This window comes from Phoxinus phoxinus, assembly GCF_949152265.1.
Source record: "Phoxinus phoxinus genome assembly, chromosome: 19".
Classification (NCBI taxonomy): domain Eukaryota; kingdom Metazoa; phylum Chordata; class Actinopteri; order Cypriniformes; family Leuciscidae; genus Phoxinus; species Phoxinus phoxinus.
In genome coordinates, this window is record NC_136894.1 from 3181195 (window position 1) to 3201922 (window position 20728).

Consider the following 20728-nt stretch of genomic DNA (forward strand, 5'->3'; position numbering starts at 1 on the left):
AACAAAAGGTCCATTTGTGGAAGAGATGGTGTATACACTAGAAAACACAAACAAATCATTAAAATTGACTTGTTATTTTCTTTTCTTATTAACTTAGAGTATTTTCTTTTTCCCATTAAATTTTTTCCCTTACTGCTCTTGCTAGTTCCTTAATAAACAATTAATGTTTCTAAATGAACAATTACAAGTGGGCTACTTGCTGACAGCTAAATCAGGGGACGTCTGGTTGAGCATCAGGAGTTTATTTTTAAGGGCCTATTAACATTGTTCACGCATGACAATCTCAGTGGTGATTGCAAAGTCCTACCGAACCTAAAAATCAAATTGCAAACTTGTAGCTTAAAGTATTAGTTTTTTTTTAAATGACACTATTTGTTGTATCTTTACATTTCTAAAATCTGTTTGTGACCTCTGAACAATTGAAAAAATATTTTCATTAGGTCCAAAATATGGGGAGAATAATACGTAAAAAATAAGTAAAAAATGTAAAATGATAAAACTATGGGTAAAGCACTGGTTTGCAAAGAGGGCGGATATTAATTTAATGTAAAAGGTAAATGCATATCTGATATTGGCAATGTTTTATGACGACATTGGCTTGATTGGATGTTAGAATGACAAACAGCCAACGTTAAGTTTTTATTTTACCTTTACACTTTTTTTTGTATTAATACAAATGCAAATGGACAATGAAATAATATATAATTATAATTAATTATATATAATAATATATAAATTGGCACTCTGATGCATGTTATATTGTATTTTGCAGGTGCTGCAAAGAGTGTTGCATATGCAGATATATTGAAACATAAGCGATAACCCACAACTGCAGTCAGACAGTGGCAACAAAACTATCAAACAACTCCTAACACAGAGAGAATGGGGTAGTGAACAGATTAAGTATTTTTCTTTCTTTTTATGTGCCAGATGCTCTTTCAGCATCCATGAAGGCCTAAAATATTATATTAGACCATATGCCGATAACGTTTGGCTTTAGATGCGTTGTGTTGGTGCGTTGGAGATAACTGACATAATTGTCCAATATTTTCACATTCTCAACACAGTGGGGCAGTGCAAGGATGAGAAAACACACACACACACACACACACACACACACACACACACACACACACACACACACACACACACACACACACACACACACACTCCAGTACTACACACATACAAACTAATCAATGAAAAATGCATGGTCTCCTTCACTCAGATTACTTACTTTCCATAAATTCCATAATTCCCATAAAATATTTGCTTCATTTCTCTAAAATCTGTTCGTGTCCTCACCTGAACTCATCTGAGCTCCTGTTGGAATGTCTGTCGACAAAAGCACAATTGCCTCGTTCCAAATGCCTGAGTAGTGTTGCACGGCCGGAATGCAAAAGAGCCACCAAAACCACTCACACAAAAACTGTTTCGATACCATTTCAGAAAGAAATGTTTGGAATTACAACATTATAATGAACCATCCAGTTTGATCATTCTCATGCTGCACACATACATACATTATATTGATAGCAACCCATTTAAAGGGATAGTTCACTTCAAAATTAAAAAATCTGTCATCATATACTCACCCTCAAATTGTTTCAAACCTGTATGAATTTCTTTCTTCTGCTGAACACAAAGGAAGATATTTTGAAGAATGTGGAACCATTGACTTCCATAGTATTTTTTTTTCCTACTATGGAAGTCAATGGCTCCGGTTAACTGTTTGGTTACTGACAAAATATCTTCTTTTGTGTTCAGCAGAAGAAAGAAATTCATACAGGTTTGAAACAACTTGAGGGTGAGTATATGATGACCGAATTTTCATTTTGAAGTGAACTATCCCTTTAAGGCATTAATTAAAATGTAATTTTTATCATAAAAAAAGTATTTGGACAGATATTGAATGAGATCTGACAAGCCTTAGTAAAGGTGATCATAACGGCAGGTTAATATCCATTGTATTTTTATTTTCCTGCTTGGCCACCAATGGACCTCATTTCATTTTCATCGTATTTCCCCAACCACAGAGGAGAGGCAGGACAAAATTAAACAATGATCAGAACAGAATGTGTATTTAAATATTTTCACCTCAGATACAGTATATGGAACAGACAGATACAATATTTCATCACAAAAAATCACTGTACGACACAGCGGACCACAAGAAATACGAACAAAGGGATGAAAGAAAAAGAGGAGGAGAATATGCATTGTCCACACCCTGAGCTTCAGGCCATCATATCCAGGGTAGAAAGTACCCTGGCCTCAAATCATCTTGACAAGGACAGCATCTGTCAGGGGCAGTGCATGGGTGTCTGTCCTCCTGTTATGATAAAAACACACAAATGAGAGTTGGATGTTGGGCACAAAGTGACCATGCTGCAGATCCAGAGGTTGAAGGGATCAAATTTGGACACATTCCTGTGGAACCAGACCAGGCCACTGATAAAAAAGATTACTTAAACTGTACTTGCACAAACCCAAGCTGAACAATTTAAAGCCACATAAAACTGGTATTTCCCTCGTGTGTTCTTACAGCAGCTCCAAAACACTGTCACGACACTGCCGCTTTACCAGATCTCTTTCCGCAGGAGATTTGGCGCTTTTCATAGCAGTGAGCTCCTCAAGTGATCGAACCCTTTGAGTAGCTTATGTACAAATGCTGTTTTTGTTTTGTTTTAAAAATGTTGAACTTAAGAGTGAGAAGAGGGCAGAGTTTGTGCAGTCACCATTCATAGATGCTGAAGGAAGTGGACTTTTAGGATTAAGTAATCTCCCCAGTGACAAAATCAGAGGAGGCTTTGAGACTGAAACAGACAAAAAGGGGAGCAAGTTCAGGATGTAAACAAAAACCTTTTGCGTGGTCTCGCACATTGGTTGAGTTTTTGGGCATCACTGAAATGTGTGAATCACATTCGCACGGTTGCACTGTAAAAGAAAGGGACAAGGTTGTTCCCTGCATTTCATCAAATTGGTTTCAACGTGATACAAGTAGTTTCCATTCTTTGTTTAATAAGTCCCTAGCCCAAGCTGTGTAGCATTATTAGTTTGCAAGACTTTTTGTGCGTGCATTTGCAGTTGCAAGTCGGCGTATGAAAAGTATATGCGAGTATGTGAATGTTTGTGTTCGTGCATGTGTTTCTGTGTCTGTCCATGTGTGTGAATTTGGATCTTGATTGTCACTGCTGGAGAAGTCTTTATTTAGTCCATAGCTCTGAAACTCTTCAGTCTAACTCAGTAAGTGTCTTCCAAAGTTTATCCTTTAAAAAAGATTAAAAATATGAAAAGGGTACTGTCCATTTCATCTGTCAAGAAAGAAAGAAAAAATCAAATGAGGATTATGTTCAATACATTATGACATTAACTTGTATCACAATATAGATTGTGGAAGCATTAAAGCATTTACTTGAACAATTTCATACTTCTATCATCTGACCTATTTACCAGTATTAATGTCGTACCTCTTCAGCGATGGCATGATAAATCCAACTACAGGCTGGTGACGGTGAAGCCTTCATCGCTCGGCTGGTCAAGAAGCTGGCAGAGCACCCCTCCCCGGGCTGTTTGGGGTGCATAACGGTGTCCAACAGGTGCATAGTTGTCCAAGTTACCATGGTACGCCATCTCATCATGCTGAGGGGAAGAGTCCAGAGTCCCACTCACACAAGCTGACATGGAAGGACCTCTTTGTAAAGGGGAAGGGTAAGATGAATGGGATGTAACTCTCATCCCAGAGACCATCAATGACATGTCCCGTTTGTGGGAGGGCAAAGAGACTGCTGGTGGTCGCTGTTCCTCATAATTTTGGGGGCTGCCAGCGACACTTCCTCCTTGCCCATACCAGCAGGGAGAGCCACTGTAACTTGGGGAATCATACTGGGAGAACTGCTCTTTTGGGACCCGATGCGGACTCATGGCAGAACCACACTGCGGCAAGAGCCGAGGGGTTGGGGAGAGGGTTGGGCTAAAAGTCCTGGCAGCATGCCCATAAGTCTGTGAGGGAGGACCAGGTTTAGGGTACTGCTTTAGGGCATCTGACTGATTTGATAAACTGGGGGATACAGAGGCAGAGTCCGGAGGAAAGACATGAGCAAATCTCTCATCTGAGGAGGGAGTAGAAGTGTGGACAGAATATGGAGAGGGGTATTCACAGGACTCTGGGGCATGGCTGAGAGGTGATAGGCTACTACTATCTCCACTGTAGTAGTCCAATGCTTCTTGGTATAGCCCACCCGAACTCATGTGCCCTGACCCTGATGGGGTTGAAGGCTTTTGAGATTTGTTTTTTGGTGGGGGACGATCTCTTTGGCAAGGAGAGTATCCTCCCCTGCCTCTTGCTCCCCTGGGTTGTCTACCACCTGTAGCACTCCGTTTTGGTCCTCCTTGCATAGGAGGGCTGGCAGGTGAACCCGGGGGAACAGAGCATGCTTCCTTCTCATTGTGTGTCTCAGACTTTTTCCTTCGCCCACGACCTGGTTTGGCGCCCCCTTGAAATAGTACATTCTGACTCCAGTTGTAAGAAGGGCCTGCTGAATTCTCATTCCAGTCGAGCATTAGCTTCTCCAGGCTTGAAAGGCTAGACTGACCCTCAGGCATGGGAACATCCCTTGGGCGAAATGGTCCCCCCACAACATTCATCCCTCCTCCACCAGTGTGAGAAGAGTCTGAGGAGGATTCAGAGAGTGTGTCAAGGCAGGGACGCTGTTTGGCTTTTTGGGGTGTGTAGTTTGAGATGTCCAGAATGTCTTTGGATTCTGATCCAGTTCCAGCTACACCATAATCAGAGTAACCATGAAACTGTTGAGAACCATATGCATCACTACCCCAGTTATTTCCCCCTTGCCTGTATCCCCACTGAGCTGTAGAGGTGTATTGTCTGCAACCCTCAGGCGGAGAAGAGGATAAGGAATAAGGGCTAGACTTTGACATTGACATATAACTTCCACCTGGTGAGGTTGCGCCAGAGTCCCCTCTCTGTATGTTTGAATGGGGTGGGCCTGGATATCCACTATAATTGCGCTTGGTAGAACCCTGGTAGTTGGAATAACTCATCTGACACTGTGCAGAGGGAACAGAGGGAGTTTTTGTACCATATGTAAAGCTACAGTCACTTGGCCTTTGCTGTTGCTGCTGCTGTTGAGGGAGGGGGTAAATACTTCCTCCTTGAGGAACCCCAGCACTATAACTAGGTGGATATTGAGGAAAACCTCCAGAGGGATGTGGAGAGCTGGGTGAACGGGAAAGCAAGAGTGCAGGGGATTTAGGGAAGGATGGAGTTGGAGAAGTCTGTGAGACACTGAATGAATATGAAGGTTTAGTTGCCGAGCTGCCTTGAGTTTGGGGTGAGGGTAACGGCGCCCCTTCCCCAAGACAGGCTGCTCCTTTAGGACTTCTTTTTGGGAAGGCAGGAGACCAACGATGGGCTGCACCAGGGCTGCCACCCTCATATCCCGGGGTGAGTTTACGGGCTTCCTGGCGTCCAGCAGGGCTGGACATGGAAATGTCTAGCAGGTCAGAGGAGTCATCCGAATCAAGTAGAGAGCGAAAATATCCTGCAAACATTCCCTGAGACTCTTCAGCACTGCACACCCCTCTCATACCGGGGCTGTGGTACATCCCACCCTTACTAGCCTCACTGCTTTGAAAACTTCCACGAGGGGAGCAAGGACTCTGGTAGCTACTTGTTTTCTCATGAATGTCTCTGTCACCTTTCCCTATCCAACTACTGTTCTCATTTTGCCAGTCATGCTCTTGGGCACCTGCACAATTTTTTGAAACCCCATTCTTTCGTGCCCGGCGTTTTTTAACCTTCTCACCTTGCACAGAGTCACCTAAAGCTGCCCTACTTATTCCCCCAGCGACACCCTTGCCTCTTTTCCGAGGAGCTCCTGGTTCAGATGCGGGGACCTTACGCTTTTTGCCAATCGTTTCAAAGAAGTCACTGAATGACCTCTTAAAAGAATCAGAGGATCCAGCTGCTCCCCCTCCTCTCCCCCCCATACAGCCTGCACGGCCACCTCTTCTGCGAAATCCTGTGAGACGGTGCAAAAGAGTGGAAAGGGATGGATTTTCTGGTGGTATGTGGAAAGTCTCAGGCTCTGTCGGGGTCCAGCAGCGTGGAGGGGAGCAGCGGCCTGTGCTGGGAGGTTGTCTGTTCAAGAAGGCCAGTTTGGAAAGGACATCTGCATATTCTACTTTAACATCATTGGTATCGTTAACATACGAGGGCTGTGGAGATGGTAGCTTTACTGTTCGCCGCCTTCGAATTTTTTTGGGCTCTGCTGCACTGGCTGCTCCTGCTCTGGTCTCATGCATGTCAGGTTGTCCTGGTAATGCCTGTTTTGGGGGGCGTCCCCTGCGTCGCTTCAAGATTACAGGAAGCTCTCCCGGTGGGAACATTACCATCACACTCTTTCCATTGTTTTTCATGCGGAGAAGTGCGGTTGGCTCTCTGGAAACATTAGCTCCTGGCTCACCTCCGACACCCCTTTCGGGCCCCTCTCCTGTTGTGGCCCCTTCTCCATGGGCAGGAGCACACACCGGCTCCAGGGATGAAATCTTGTAGCTTTTCTGTCGTCGGCTCATATGAACAGGTATTCTGGCTACTTTAACCACAATCCTTCTCACACCCGAATAACGTCCCTGTCGCTTCCCTCTAACTGCGTGGTGAGCGACAATGCCCTCTCCTTCTGATGTTCTCAAGCTATGATTTGGGGTAACACTTGCTGATATATCTGGCGATGCTAAAACCTCAAATGATGAGGCAGCAGCAGCACACACCTCTAGGGGATGCTCCTCTATCGGCCTTATTTCCTCCGTTCTCCAGTCTCTATTCTCCTCTTCTTCATCATCCTGTTGGTCCAATTCCCTTTTGAACATACTTTCCTCAGCAGCTCTACGTAATCGGGACGATTTTCGAAGATGGCAGGGGAAACGCGGTCGGCCAGAGCTACGTAGGGTGTACTTCCTTTCAGCCTCCACAGAGGTCACGACAGTGGATTGGCCTGTTATACAAACTTGGTCTGGGTCAGTGGTGCAATCCATTTCTGGCTTACATGTTGAATTAAGTTCTGTCTCCTCCTTAGGTAAAGAGGAAGGGTTGTACTGAGGAGATGACTGAGGAGTCTTTGGGGGAGGAGTGCTATGTAACAAAGGGGCCGACTGAACTTGTACATTATGCGTTTCAGTCTTTGAAGGTAAAGACAAGTCTTCGGGGATAAGGGAGGGGTCCTGCTCGACAAGTGAGGAGCCAGTGTCTGTGGGTGTGCGCTTGTGTGTTAGCGTGCTTGTGTCCATCCACATATGTGTATCCATTGGAATGTGTGTATGCGGCTGCATGTGTGTGCTTGACTGTGAGTGTTGGGGTGTGTGCATCTGTGGTTGTGTGTTTTGCTGAATGTGCATTTCTTGCTCCACATATTCTGTCTGCCGACGTCTCCTTGCCCTACGTTGAAGTTGCTCTTCATGGCTCCGCAGACCATTAGCTAAAGAGGGGGGTGAATAAAAGCTGTAATGTAGTGAGCTGGCTGGAGTGGAGTCGGTGGGTCCTACAGATGTGCCCCCAGGCTCTTCATCCCCCTCCCATAGAGAGGGGCCCTCATCATCACTGCAGTCTTTGTCAGCCAGTGCCTCACAAGTCAAGCGAACACCTCCAGAGCGCAGGCGACCTGACAGACGGCTCATTACCCCCAAAATTGCAGATCAGGATCTCCGTATTTATGTATATGTGTCAGTGACGGTTCAGTGTTAGGTTTAACTGGGTAAGTTGGGTCCAGTTCAGCAGGTAAGATGTTTGATCTCGTTCCTCTCACAATGTTATACTTGGACAGAATGAATTGGACCATCAGACTTCACACAGTCCCAGTTTTCAGGAGTGCAGTTATTTCCTAAGGAAAAGGTTACAAAACACACAAAAAAGACATACAGTTGAGAATTGAAAACAATTACTGTACAACATGCTACTGAAATAACTGCAGTTGTTCTTACCATGTCTGCTGCTGTGGCCATGCTTTGTGTTATCCCTGTGGGCGAAAGGACACTTGTCACTATGGCAATACAGTTAGAGAACAGTTGTAACCATGGCAATTGAATATGAGTGGAACGGTAACCATGGTTACATAGTTTTTCTTTCCAATGCAATAGATTGCAGGCCTCACTATGGCAATACGACATATGTCTCAGTGGATAGGCAACTGCTTTACATGCTCTACGCTTGACAATTTAAAGCATATGTAATAAACTTTTAGTGCAAAAAAAAAAAAACAGTCACTCACAGACAGTCTAGCACACTGTTTATTGTCTGTGATCTCTCGCAATAATAAACAATCACTTTAATTTTTGTAGAAAATTTATGAATTAACAGGAAGGAGAGAATTAGTAACATCATTTAAAAAAACATGTTGAAAAATGTCCAAACCAGCCATTGCATTGTGGATGTGTCATGAGGCCTGGCTCTCATTGTTTTAAAAAGACATGACAACTACCACATATATTGATATAAAGTAACATTAAATGTCTCTGCCATGAAAACTAGGTTTCAGAAATGTCTACATTGTAACTAAACCAGTAAACAAATATGGAATATAGTTACATTTAAAAGGCAATATCTTAATTCTAAAGACTATATTATTCAGCTCTCACTAACAAAAAACCTATATACACATAAATATATCAAACACAGTAGTGAGCTACACACAAAATATGACCTCTGAGAAAAGGCTAGAATCAATAAACAATGCAAAGAAGTTGGGACGTGGCAGCAGGGGGCAGCAAAGGGACGAAAGGCAGGGGATGTGGAGAGTTCAGGAAGACATGGATGGATGAAAGAATATGTGAATGGACTGAAGAAGAAGAAGAAAAAATACATCCTGAAAAATGAGGGGGAAAAGACAACACTCTAAAAAATGCTGTGTTGTTTCAACCCATTTTTGGGTCAAATATGTACAAACCTAAATGTTGGGTTAAAAATGTAATTAAAAAATTTAACCCAACGGCTGGGTTTGACCATATTTGACCCAAAATTGGGTTGAAACAACACAGCATTTTTTTAGAGTGAATAAGACAAACAAGACGAGAATATATAAAAAAATATATATATAAAAAAAAGTAAAGTTGTCATATAATTTACTCCTATCTCTCAAAATTAGATATTTGGCATAATAAAAGTAGATGCTGTATATACTGCCATGCATGAAAAAAATACACTTGTGTGCTTTATTCCAAGTCTTCTAAAGCTAATATATTTCTTGGTGAAAATGTTAATTTTTAGATGAACAATTCCTTTAAGAATGGCACTTCATTTGGAATAAACATTGTCGTGATGCAAGTAAGTCCAGCGGCTGGACTCTCTCACACACAATACACTTCTATCCATCTCTCAGTCGGTTCCACATGGTTTTTATTACTAACTGGCAACGATAAGGAAAGTGCCGAAAGAGAGCGAGAAAGCGAACCAGAAACATGTGCTACAGTACATGGTGCCGAACAAGCTGCCACACATTCTTGAAGACACGGATACAGAGACACACAAACTCACAGTGATTTCTGCTGAAAATTAACAAAAGTTCTTAGTCTCCACAATCCTTCATTTCACTACAAGAAACTGTCTTTTGATGCACATCATTATTTCTTCCACCTAGAAAACAAAACTGCATTTTCCCTGCACACTTAATATTCTGTGACACAAACAAACTCGCAGCAATCCAGTGTTCAGAGCCATGGATGAGCTTCCCACACTACGGTACTGCCAGTTTGGCCTGATCTTCTTGTGCTTTAATTCTCCCAGATTTCAACACTGCCTGCTCACGGTTTTCTGGGAGATTTAGATCTGAACACATTTCTGTTTGCTTCAGAACAATTAGTGTGTGTGTGTGTGTGTGTGTGTGTGTGTGTTTGTGTGTGTGTGTGTGTAGGCCCATGACCTTCACTCAGTACCAAGTTTCTGACACTTCTTTGTAAAGTGCTCGCCAGTCTTTGCTTGACATCTTAAAACCACGCACATGTTCAGAGTATCCAGCGCAAAGGGAAACAAAACAGTTCAAAGCATCAGTGAACTCTCTTGTGTTCGACTCTTCTCCTCTCTGAAAGCTTCATTTTGTTGTCAGTAAACATAGGGATGATGTGCCGAGCCAAAAAGGTCTGATTTGCTCATCAGAAGCAGTTCTGCTAAAGCATGTTCAGGTGTGTGTGTGTGTGTGTGTGTGTGTACGTCTCTCTCCTCTTATATTACCCTTTCACTGGGCTGGCTATAGCTTGAGTTTGAAGGACAACTTAATCTGTGTGCCAGCTGAAGATGATTTTTCTATATCTGAAGTATTCTGTTGTGAAATCACATCCTGTGATGTTGACTATAGGTCTTAATCTTTTTGACACCATATTGAACAGTAAAAACAGGAACATCAATGTCTTCGAAGATTGCCAGACTTGGGTCGGCGCCGAGAGCCTCGTGGGCAAGTGCGCCAACATGTTGCGCTTCGGGCGACCCGAGTTCGAGTCCCGGCTCGTGGACCTTTCTCGATCCCATCCCCCCCCCACCTTGCTTTCTGTCTAGATACTGTCCTATCCAATAAAAAGGCAAAAACGTCAAAAATAAATCTTAAAAATCCATCTATTGATCCATCTATTGATAAATCCATCTTGCCATCTATTGGCTATCTGATTTTCTTTCTGTTTTACATGCTTATTGTACACATGGACTCATAGCAGGATTAGTATTTTATACTGCATTTTATTTTGTATTGTAAAAAAAAAAAACTTTGGCTGTAACTATTGTTAATTTTTCTTCTTTTTTTACGTTTAACTTGATTTGATTTGTATACTTGATTTCATTTTCTTGTCGGATGTTCTTTTTGCATAAAAAAGAAATTCGAAATAAATAAATACTATATATTTTATAATAACTATAACTATAATTTTATTTTGTATTGCATTCCTGCAATGTATCACAAATGACTTCACTTAAACAAAACAAAAATCCTGAATTAACTGATTCGATCAAATAACTTCAACGAACAAACGAATTACTATGAACATTAATATGCTACAAATGAATGAATCAATCAGCTTTTTATGTTTTGTTTTGATTTGTTCCCTTGCCAAGATTTCATTGGAAGATTATTTGGGTGTATTATTTGGAAAAATCCTTTGCATATAAGATGTTATTTCATGAACTAAAAATGTAAATTCTGTCATCATTTACTCACCCTCATGTCAGTCCAAACCTGTATGTCTTCCTTTCACTGGCTTTCAATGTTCAAACACACATTTCTCTAAATATTTTCTTGTGTTTTGCAGAGGAAAGACTGTCGTCCAGATCTGGAATGACACGAAGGTGAGTAAATGAAGACACTGACCGGTTCCAATCCCACAAGACGTCCGTTCGTTCATCCCCGAAACACAAATGGAGATACTTGTAATGAAATCTGAGAGATTTCTGTCCTTCTATTGAAAGTCTTTTTTCACACAATTCAAAACGTTCAGAAAGAGATTGTAAAATAAATCCATATGAATCGAGCAGTTTAATTTTTGATAAAAGCTTAATTAAATCTGTTCATCATATAAAGCGATTATGTCTCTTCTTCAGAAGACATTGATTAAATGCTCGATTCATATGGACTTCTTTTACGATCTTTATGAACGTTTTGAAATCTTTCAATGAAAATGATTTGACTTATTTGTTGAACTATCCCTTTAAGTTGTGATTCCAACTACTTGAGTCAAGTCTAGTCCACATAGCGAAGAAAATCAATCACGTTAACACGCATGTGTGTTTGTGTCTTAAATCTCAGGCTTACATCTGCATATCCTGACGCAGAAGATGTTGTCCGAGGGTCACACGAGGTTTCGCACACAAACAAATATAGCTTTTAGATCTGCTACTTCACCCTTAAATTGCATCTCTTTAATTCTCTCACACTTTAAATTTGCTTTCCGTCTCCTCCTCCTCCCTCTCTCCTTCTCTTTCTCTAATTAATACCGCTCATTAATTAAGCATCAGTCTCACAGAAGACAGGAACAAGCACAACTGCAGAACAGCACTTTAATTACAGTCACGCACACACACACACACACACACACACACACACACACACACACACACCGAATCGCTCACACAGAGTCCCTCAGATATTCACACACATTCCTTCTCCTAAGCGTGAGAGAGAGAGAGAGAGAGAGAGAGAGAGAGAGATAGAGAGAGAGAGAGAGAGAGAGAGATTGAATGTCTGGAGCTTCTCCTACTCTTCTCTCTGGCACCATCACATATTTGCCTGCCAGGACAGACTAGTGAGCTGGATTAAGTCAGCGATGAGTGTGTGTGAAGAGAGAGAGAGAGAGAGAGAGAGAGAGAGAGAGAGAGAGAGAGAGAGAGAGAGGTTAGCAGTGGTCTGCTCGCTGTATTAATTAAACGTGGCTTTCACTCTTTCTAAACCTATGGCGTGTGTTAGAAGTTAGATTCATGAAACGAGGAATCCTGATGTTTGTAGTTTACAGGTTAACGGTGAATGGAACATGAAGCAATATCATTTTTGTAATATTTTGCTTCTAATGGGATGCATTCAAAGAAAGTTTTTTGTTTAAAATCATTTTAAAATGTGTAATTTAATGTGTAACTTTGCCATTGTTTATGAAATTGACTAGCAATTTCTACCACTTTTTCAGTGTAATATTTATTAAAAGTCTCAAGTTTACAAATTTTTAAGACTGCTCAAAAATAATAACAATGTAGTACCATATTGGATATTGACAGACATAAGAGATTTAGTTTTTATCGCTGTCAGTCAATATTTAATATTTAATTGTGCATGTTAATTTCCATTATTTATATATGACATTTGCCATCGCTCACTTCAAGTCAATATTTGAAAACAATAATAAATGAATAACACTGTTCAATGTAATCAAATCTCAAAATGAATATGCCTTTTTCATACGGTTTCATACATGCCTAAATTCAGTTTTATGAAGACATGTGATCATTATGATGATAATGATTGGTTACTTATAATTTAATAGATCATTAAACTCATTATCTGCTAGAATTTTAATATCGATGCATCCCTATTTTCTGTTGATTGGCTATAAATATTATTACAAGTAACAATAATAATCACAATTTTTTAAATCAGTTAAAAATGGAGACAAAAGCAGCCGTGAAACATTCTCCGCTGACGTTGCTTTTGGACAGTGTAACTTCAGAAAGATGAGTGGTTTACACACAATTTGATCTCGTATTTGTTTATGCTTTGGCTATTAATTATATTCTCTACATTTGAAGATAATCCACGCCTTAAACCCTCTCTGCCGGTTCACCTTTTTTCTGTATTTGAATCAGAATGCGTTTAACTTCTCTTCCCGCAGCCTCCCTCCACGACTGCGCTCTCCATTCTCCACACACGTTTTGTCTCTTTCTTTCTCCAATCCTTTTAACTGCTGCAATGCTCCCCAGGGGACGCACACAGCTGCTAACGTTTAGCCAATCACAGAGCTTTCCTTTAGATGCACTGTCCAATGACAGACATGCAGATCTACATTGATGCCCACCTGTCCAAAAACCAGCCATGCTGTAAACAAATCCCACTGCACAAAACCAGATTATCTGTTGACTCATCCTGCAACGAGATTTGAATGCTCAGAATGTTATTTGTTTTAGATCTCATGAAATTGTCATGAAACCAATCACAGCCTAAATGACGACCAGAAAGCAAAATACATCAGACATAAAGGAGAAATAACTCACAAGCAACATGCAAATCGTATAAATAAGCAAAGATACACTCTAGTGCAAGTACTTTTTCTCATCTGAACTGTATGAAATAGATTATGGCATTCAGACACAACGAAAGCTGAATGATGCAGGAATTAGAAACACTTGGACACTCAGAAGGAAAGGTTCTATATAGAACTTTAAAGGTTCCGTCCGGCGCTTCATAGAACCTTCAGGGGATCAGATTATCTGTTATCTATTATCTGTATGGATTTAGTTTTAATACAATTTTATGAATTAAACTGCTTGTAAAAAATACTTGAATCACAAGAAAAATTGAAATAACCTATTAAACATGAAAAGTATTATGCAATAATTCTCCTTAGAAGCTTTTTGTCATAAAGGGTTCTTTCAAAATGATTCTCTACTGAACACAATTGAACCTTTTTCTCAAAGAGACGGACTCCTGCCCGAACACACTCATGGACGCATACATGCACTGTCTGTTCTGTATCTCACATCCAACTTTTTTTTTTTTTTTGAGTGAGACATGTAAGTATGTTTGCAAAAGTGTTTGTGCTGGGATGTGTGTCTGTTTACACTAGTGCTAAAGGGTGTGTGTGTGTGTGTGTGTGTGTGTGTGTGTGTTTACAGAAGTGTGTGTCTGTGTGTCAGTGGGTGTGTTAGGGAAAAGCACTCACTGAGTTCAAATGAGAGTGCAGTTGTTGCTAAGATACAGGCAGCAGCCCGACAGTGTGTGAGAGCGAGTGACAGAGAGAGAGAGAGAGAGAGAGAGAGAGAGAGAGAGAGAGAGAGAGAGAGAGAGAGAGAGAGAGAGACAGAGACAGAGAGAGAGAGAGAGACAGAAAGTTAGAACAAGACAGGAGGAGAAAGCTTAGAGTGGAGAGAAAGAGAGAGAAGGAATGGAAAGAAGGGAAAGAGAGATAGAGATAGAGTCAGAGAGAGTTAGAGAGAGAGAGAGAGAGAGAGAGAGAGAGAGAGAGAGAGAGAGGTAGAAGTGGGTCATAAGATCCACAGAGACACTCCAGTGACACTCTGCAGAAACACAGCTGTCATCTCACACACACACACACACACACACACACACACACACACACACACACACACACACAATAGCTCTGTTACAATAGCACTTAAAACCTAGTCAGCGTCCCGACTGGAATCTCAGGCCAGGGTTTACAAACTTTTTCGTGCTAAAGAGCCCAAAACATGATGATCCCCTGATGTTCTGTATATGAAGATATGAAGACAGCTAGACCTATTTACTCTGTCTTTATAATATATATATATATATTTCCACACAATTAAGAACATGATTTTTTTTCACAAGTATTACTAAGAGAAAGAAAAGAAAGTACAGGTGTGAATGACACTCATAAAGTGTGATCAAAATGATGTGTTAGACATATTTCACTAATCTCTGAATTTCAATAATCTCACACTTTATGCCTAAAAATATATTTCTTTCTCCCTCTTTCTTTCAATGATTTGATAACCATGTAGTAAGTGATTGATTTGGAAAGCTCAACAGGAACTTGATGTGTCATACAAATAGCGTTTCAATTTCATTTAAAAGCGGCTCGAGAGGAACGACACTAAGCATAAATATAGTTCAAAAGTTGGGGATCAGTAAGGATATTTTAATGATTATGAAAAAAAATACAGTAAAAAAACAGCAATATTGTGAAATTTTATTACAATTTGAAATAACTGTTTTCTTTTTTAATATATTGTAACCGGTAATTTATTCCTGTGATCAAAGCTGAATTTTCAGCATCATTACTAATGTAATTGAAACCAAATGTGAGTCAGTGTATGAATTTTAAGTTATTTTTGAACAAGTTTTCCACATTTTTCACTGAACTCATCGCAATATTGGTAAAAAATAAGAATAAAAAAGTAACTAATGACCATAAAATTCATCACACTAACTAAAAGCGGTCTGTTTTACACCCATGGGTTAGGGCAATAGGGAAGAAAAGATATCCCCATACGGAAATGTAATATATGACATATATGTCCCTATATAGTGACGCCGTCATATATGCTAAACATAAGACAATATATTGCTATCACATATATACATATCTCTACATATATGTTGATATAGGTTTTTAACATATATAAATTTGCCATATTAAATGAGTATATTGACATATATTAATATGATGTATATGATTATTATTTATATAATACTGTATGTTTTGACCATATATGTCACCGATATGTTTAATTTATATATGCCAAACTATTTACTATTTAACTATTTATTTCAAGTCTACAGATCAAGTCTACATATCCACATTTAATTTCAATTTCTATCTCATTTTCAAATCTTTTATAAATAAAATGTTTTATTTATTATTATTTGACCTCTTCTTGACCAGCTCATGAAAACAAAACAAATACTACACAAATTCTATTTGAAAACTGATAATTATGTGACATGTATATAAAAAAACACTATTATACATACATAAAAATATATGGGCTGGTTTTATGTCAATTGTTCCATTTTCTAATAAGTTTTATATGTGCACTCTAAAAAATGCTGGGTTGTTTTAACCCAATTTTGGGTCAAATATGGACAAACCCAGCCATTGGGTTAAATTTTTAAATTGCTTTTTTTATCCAACGTTTGGGTTTGTCCATATTTGACCCAATATTGGGTTAAAACAACCCAGCATTTTTTAGAGTGTGGGCATATATATTTAATATATGTATATTTCATATGTGTACATATATTACATTTCCTTATGAGTGTCTCATGCCGACTTCCTCATGGTTTTGGAACAGAGTTGCTGTCTCTCTGGTTTCCCTTCTTCGCTTTCAATGCCTCCGTCATTCCTCAGCTTCTCAAACTCAGTTCTTCCTCCTCCTCATCTGCATTCTTAATATCTCCCGCGTCTCTGCCTTCTCCCTCTCTGTAACCTCTCATTCCCTCCTCCTTTCTCACTCGCTCCCTCTTTCACTTTCTATTACCCGAACGCTCTCTCTTGTCCCCAGCTGCAGGAAATTCCTTATAATCTTCATCACCAGAGACTGCGCTCAACGCTCGGCCCTGCCAAAAACACACACACACGCACAGCACACACACACACACCTATCTTACTTCTCCTTCTCGTCTTTCCTTGTTACTTTCCGCTTTCCTCATTTTCTTGCGCTCATATGTTATTTTGAAGAGGAGCGGAGACTCACTACACACTCCTGACCTCCGCTTGGTCACATGACCACAACACCAGCTGGAAGAGGCAGGCGTGAGTGAGGCACGTGTGTATTCTGGTCATTTAGGCCTTGTTTACAGCTGGTATTAAGATGCGTTTTGGTGGATCGGTGTTTAAATCCGTCTCTTTTGTCCACTTTCAACCACTTCTGTCCTGATTTCGTCGAGGGGAGGGTAAATGTATGGGCTTTTTCAGATCTTTTGATCCAAAGGATGAAATAAGCTCACGCAATTTTCACATGAACAGACCCGGAGACGACGGAAAAACATATAGAGCATCAGCTTTCATTTCTGCTCTGACAGACACAAGACCAGCCGAATGCTGTGTGTGTGTGTGTGTGTGTGTGTGTGTGTGTGTGTGTGTGTGTGTGTGTGTGTGTGTGTGTGTGTGTGTGTGTGTGTGTGTGTGTGTGTGTGTGTGTGTGTGTTAGAAATCAGGAATGGTGAGAGAACAGTGTGTTTGGTACGTTTTTCATCTTCAAACCAAACTCGTCTCCAGCTGATAAAGTTTGAATCCCGTCCAGCTAGAGCGCTTCCCGTAATGTTTAATGTTCAGTAGACGGAGAGTAGACGGTCTTCTGTGTCTGTTTGAACACATTCGACCACATGAGCGTTTACACTACGAAAGTAATCCGGTCTAATGTGATTTCGACTACATCTGGAAGTGATCGAAAGTGGACAAGCTCAAAACGTTTTAGACCCGTTTACACTGTATTTAGTGCCGTCCACTTGTGATCCGATCGACCAAAACGCATCTTAAAACCAGGTGTAAACAGAAGAGTTTTCAGTAATGGATATTCCTGTATGGCATGTGCAGCTAAAACCCAGTTAGCACTGGTCCTTCATACTTCAGATATGGACAGAGGTGGACAAAGTACACAACTTCCTTACTTGAGTAAAAGTACAGATACTACTGGTCAAATATTACTCGGTTACAAGTAAAAGCTGTAAAGACCGATTTTTACAGAAGTACTCGTTTTTAAAAGTACTTAAGTATACAAGTAAATGTCAATGCATTATTTTATCATTGTTGGATGTAATACTTACAGTATCTTATGCCTCTGAATCTATGCCTACCCTCATATCAATATCACATTTATTTCTATAACACAGTTCCAGTCGTGGGATTGAATAAGTCACTCAATAACGTCCACAATGGTTTCGGACACACAAAGGGCTGTTCCCAGTTTTTTGGCTTTTAGTATGAATATGTTAGCCTTGTTATCTATAAGCTAGTGTGCTCCAAAACAATGACAAAATGCGCATTTAGAAGACCAAACGCAACGTTGAAAATTAAAATCATGTTGATGTCAGAATCCAATGTCAGATTGACGTTGATCTCCAGTTGGACAGACGTTGTATTGTGGTTGAAAATCAGTTGACGTCAGAAACCAACATCAGTCGAGTTCTGACGCCAACCAGACTTTCATTTCCAACCAAAATGCAACCCAAATCACCCCTGACGTTACTACTCTCTACTCGAGGACCTGGACAGAAATGTAGTGGAGTAAAAAGTATGATTTTGTCTTTCAAATGTAGTGAAGTTAAAGTAAAAGTTTCCAGAAAAAATAATACTCAAGTAAAGTACAGATACTCAAAAAGTGTACTTAAGTACAGTACTCAAGTAAATGTACTTTGTTACTGTCCACCAGAGGTATGGAAAATGGAAAATGCTCAATAAAAAGGGTATGAAAGTTGTGGAAAGGTAAGAAAACAGACCTACACTCAATCTTCCTTTATTTTGAATCATAATCACAGGTGTGTGTGTCGCGCAAACAGTCGAACCGTTTACTGCACTTTGTTATTCTTCTGATTGTTCGCTGCTAATGAATTTGAAGTATTGCACATTTACTGTAAATGGTTTAAAAATATGTTGGATGCAGATGAATGGACATTAAAATGTGAGCATGAAGACAGACAAAAGAGTTCAGGACACTCCCAAACATCTTCTTTATCATTAGGGAATATCATGAACAAATCAAAGAAGTTTTCATAGGCTATACAGTACTAACAAATATCAACAACGGAGCATTTTAATGTTTCAGAGCTAATTATGTTCTTATGAAAACTGATGACAAATATTTAAAGGATCTTCTAAAGCCCATCATATTTTCACTACTATTAAATGTCACCTATCGGTTTAAAACACACGTAAGAAAGGAGAATACTTTCCTGTCCATTCTTCTTTGAATATCTGGTTTTCATAATCATCTTTTGTTTATTTGAATAATCCATCGAGCCATGATCAGACGCACTACTGTCACGGCTTCATTATTTTCATATTATGAATATATATATTTAATTTTCATATACATTACATTTGGAGAAGACACAATGGATGTGCGCTTAAACGGTGCATATTTATGTCTGAGGGTCACTAGAGTAGATGAAATATGTCCAGAAAAAGATTATACTGTTAAAAACCCTGTAACACCTTTGGTGTTCCCTGTCAAAAATAACCGGCCTTTCAAAAATTCTGTGTAAATCGCTTATTATGCTATACAGGTGAAACTCGAAAATTTTTAATTTGGTGCAAAAGTTCAATTATTTCAGTAATTCAACTTAAAACGTGAAACTAATGTATTATATAGACTCGTTACGTGCAAAGTGAGATATTTCAAGCCTTTATTTAGATGATTATGGCTTACAAATAATAACTTTAAAATTTTTAATTAAATTCTAATTTCAGTTAAATTTTCATGTTGAGTTTACTTAAATGTACACTTGAAATCAACACTAAGTTAAGTGAACTTTATTGTTTAAGTACATTAAATAATCGTCAAGTTTGGTGAACTAAACTATTTAAGTCAAGTCTACATAAGCACCAAGTTAAGTAAACTTAAATATGCACGTTTTGGGAGACCCTATTACTCAATTAAATTGAGGGAATGAGTTTACTCAAATCAATTGAGTTCAATCAACTTATTAGGATTTTCAGTGTATGAAAACCTTTTCACAATATTCAAATTTTGAATTTGCGGTTTTCATAAGCTGTAAGCCATAATCATCAAAAGTATAACAAATAAAGGCTTGAAATATCTCACTTTGCATGTAATGAGTCTATGTAATATATTAGTTTCACCTTTTAAGTCGAATTACTGAAATAAAATAACTTTTTGCACCATATTCAAATTTTTCCTGTTTCACCTCACCAAATATTGGATTCAAATTTTATTTACCGTGGTGTTTGCTTATCTCAGTCATACATATTAGTATTTCTGCTGTTTTACAGTATTACTACACTCTAAAAAATGCTGGGTTGTTTAATCCCAATTTTGGGTCAAATATAGACAAACCCAACCGTTGGGTTACATTTTTAAATTAAATTTTTAACCCAACGTTTGGGTTTGTCCATATTTGACCCAAAATTGGGTTGAAACAACCCAGCATTTTTTAGAGTGTATCAGTCAAAACAGCGATTGGATGGAAATCGATAGGAGGGTGTTCCTCCTCATGAATAATACGAGCCTACGAATGCTCTTTGTACTAAAGCTGAACGATAGTTTATAGTTCGGATATAAACACTGATGTCTACAGTATAGAGATCAAAATAGAAAGCAACATGCGTTAAATAACGATTGTATCGTTACACCAGGAGGTGGCGACAACAAGTGACCATGTATTTGTCATTGAATCATTCATTCAAAAGATGCATTTAAAACTGCTGATTCATCCAATAATGAAACAAGTGAATTATGAGTGAGTCATTGAATCATTCATTCAATTTGAATGAATGATTCAATGACTCACTCATAAATGTGTCTCAAAAATGT

General features: G+C 39.4%; 1 protein-coding gene across 2 annotated transcripts in view; it reads right to left on the minus strand.

Annotated features, from left to right (window-relative positions):
- Positions 1-1957: 1957 nt before the first annotated feature.
- ahdc1 (AT hook, DNA binding motif, containing 1) overlaps positions 1958-20728 on the minus strand; it is a 25352-nt gene continuing 6581 nt past the window's right edge. Inside the window, exons 3-5 of one of the 2 annotated variants that reach the window (XM_079590455.1) lie at positions 7996-8030; positions 3471-7895; positions 1958-3314 (exon numbers count right to left, since the gene is read on the minus strand). In XM_079590455.1, the coding sequence (XP_079446581.1) occupies positions 3499-7692 (4194 nt within the window). In that variant the 5' untranslated portion in view covers positions 7693-7895; positions 7996-8030 and the 3' untranslated portion in view covers positions 1958-3314; positions 3471-3498. Of the gene's footprint in view, positions 3315-3453; positions 7896-7995; positions 8031-20728 lie in introns of those variants that run through there. The other variant, XM_079590456.1, reaches the window with a different exon arrangement.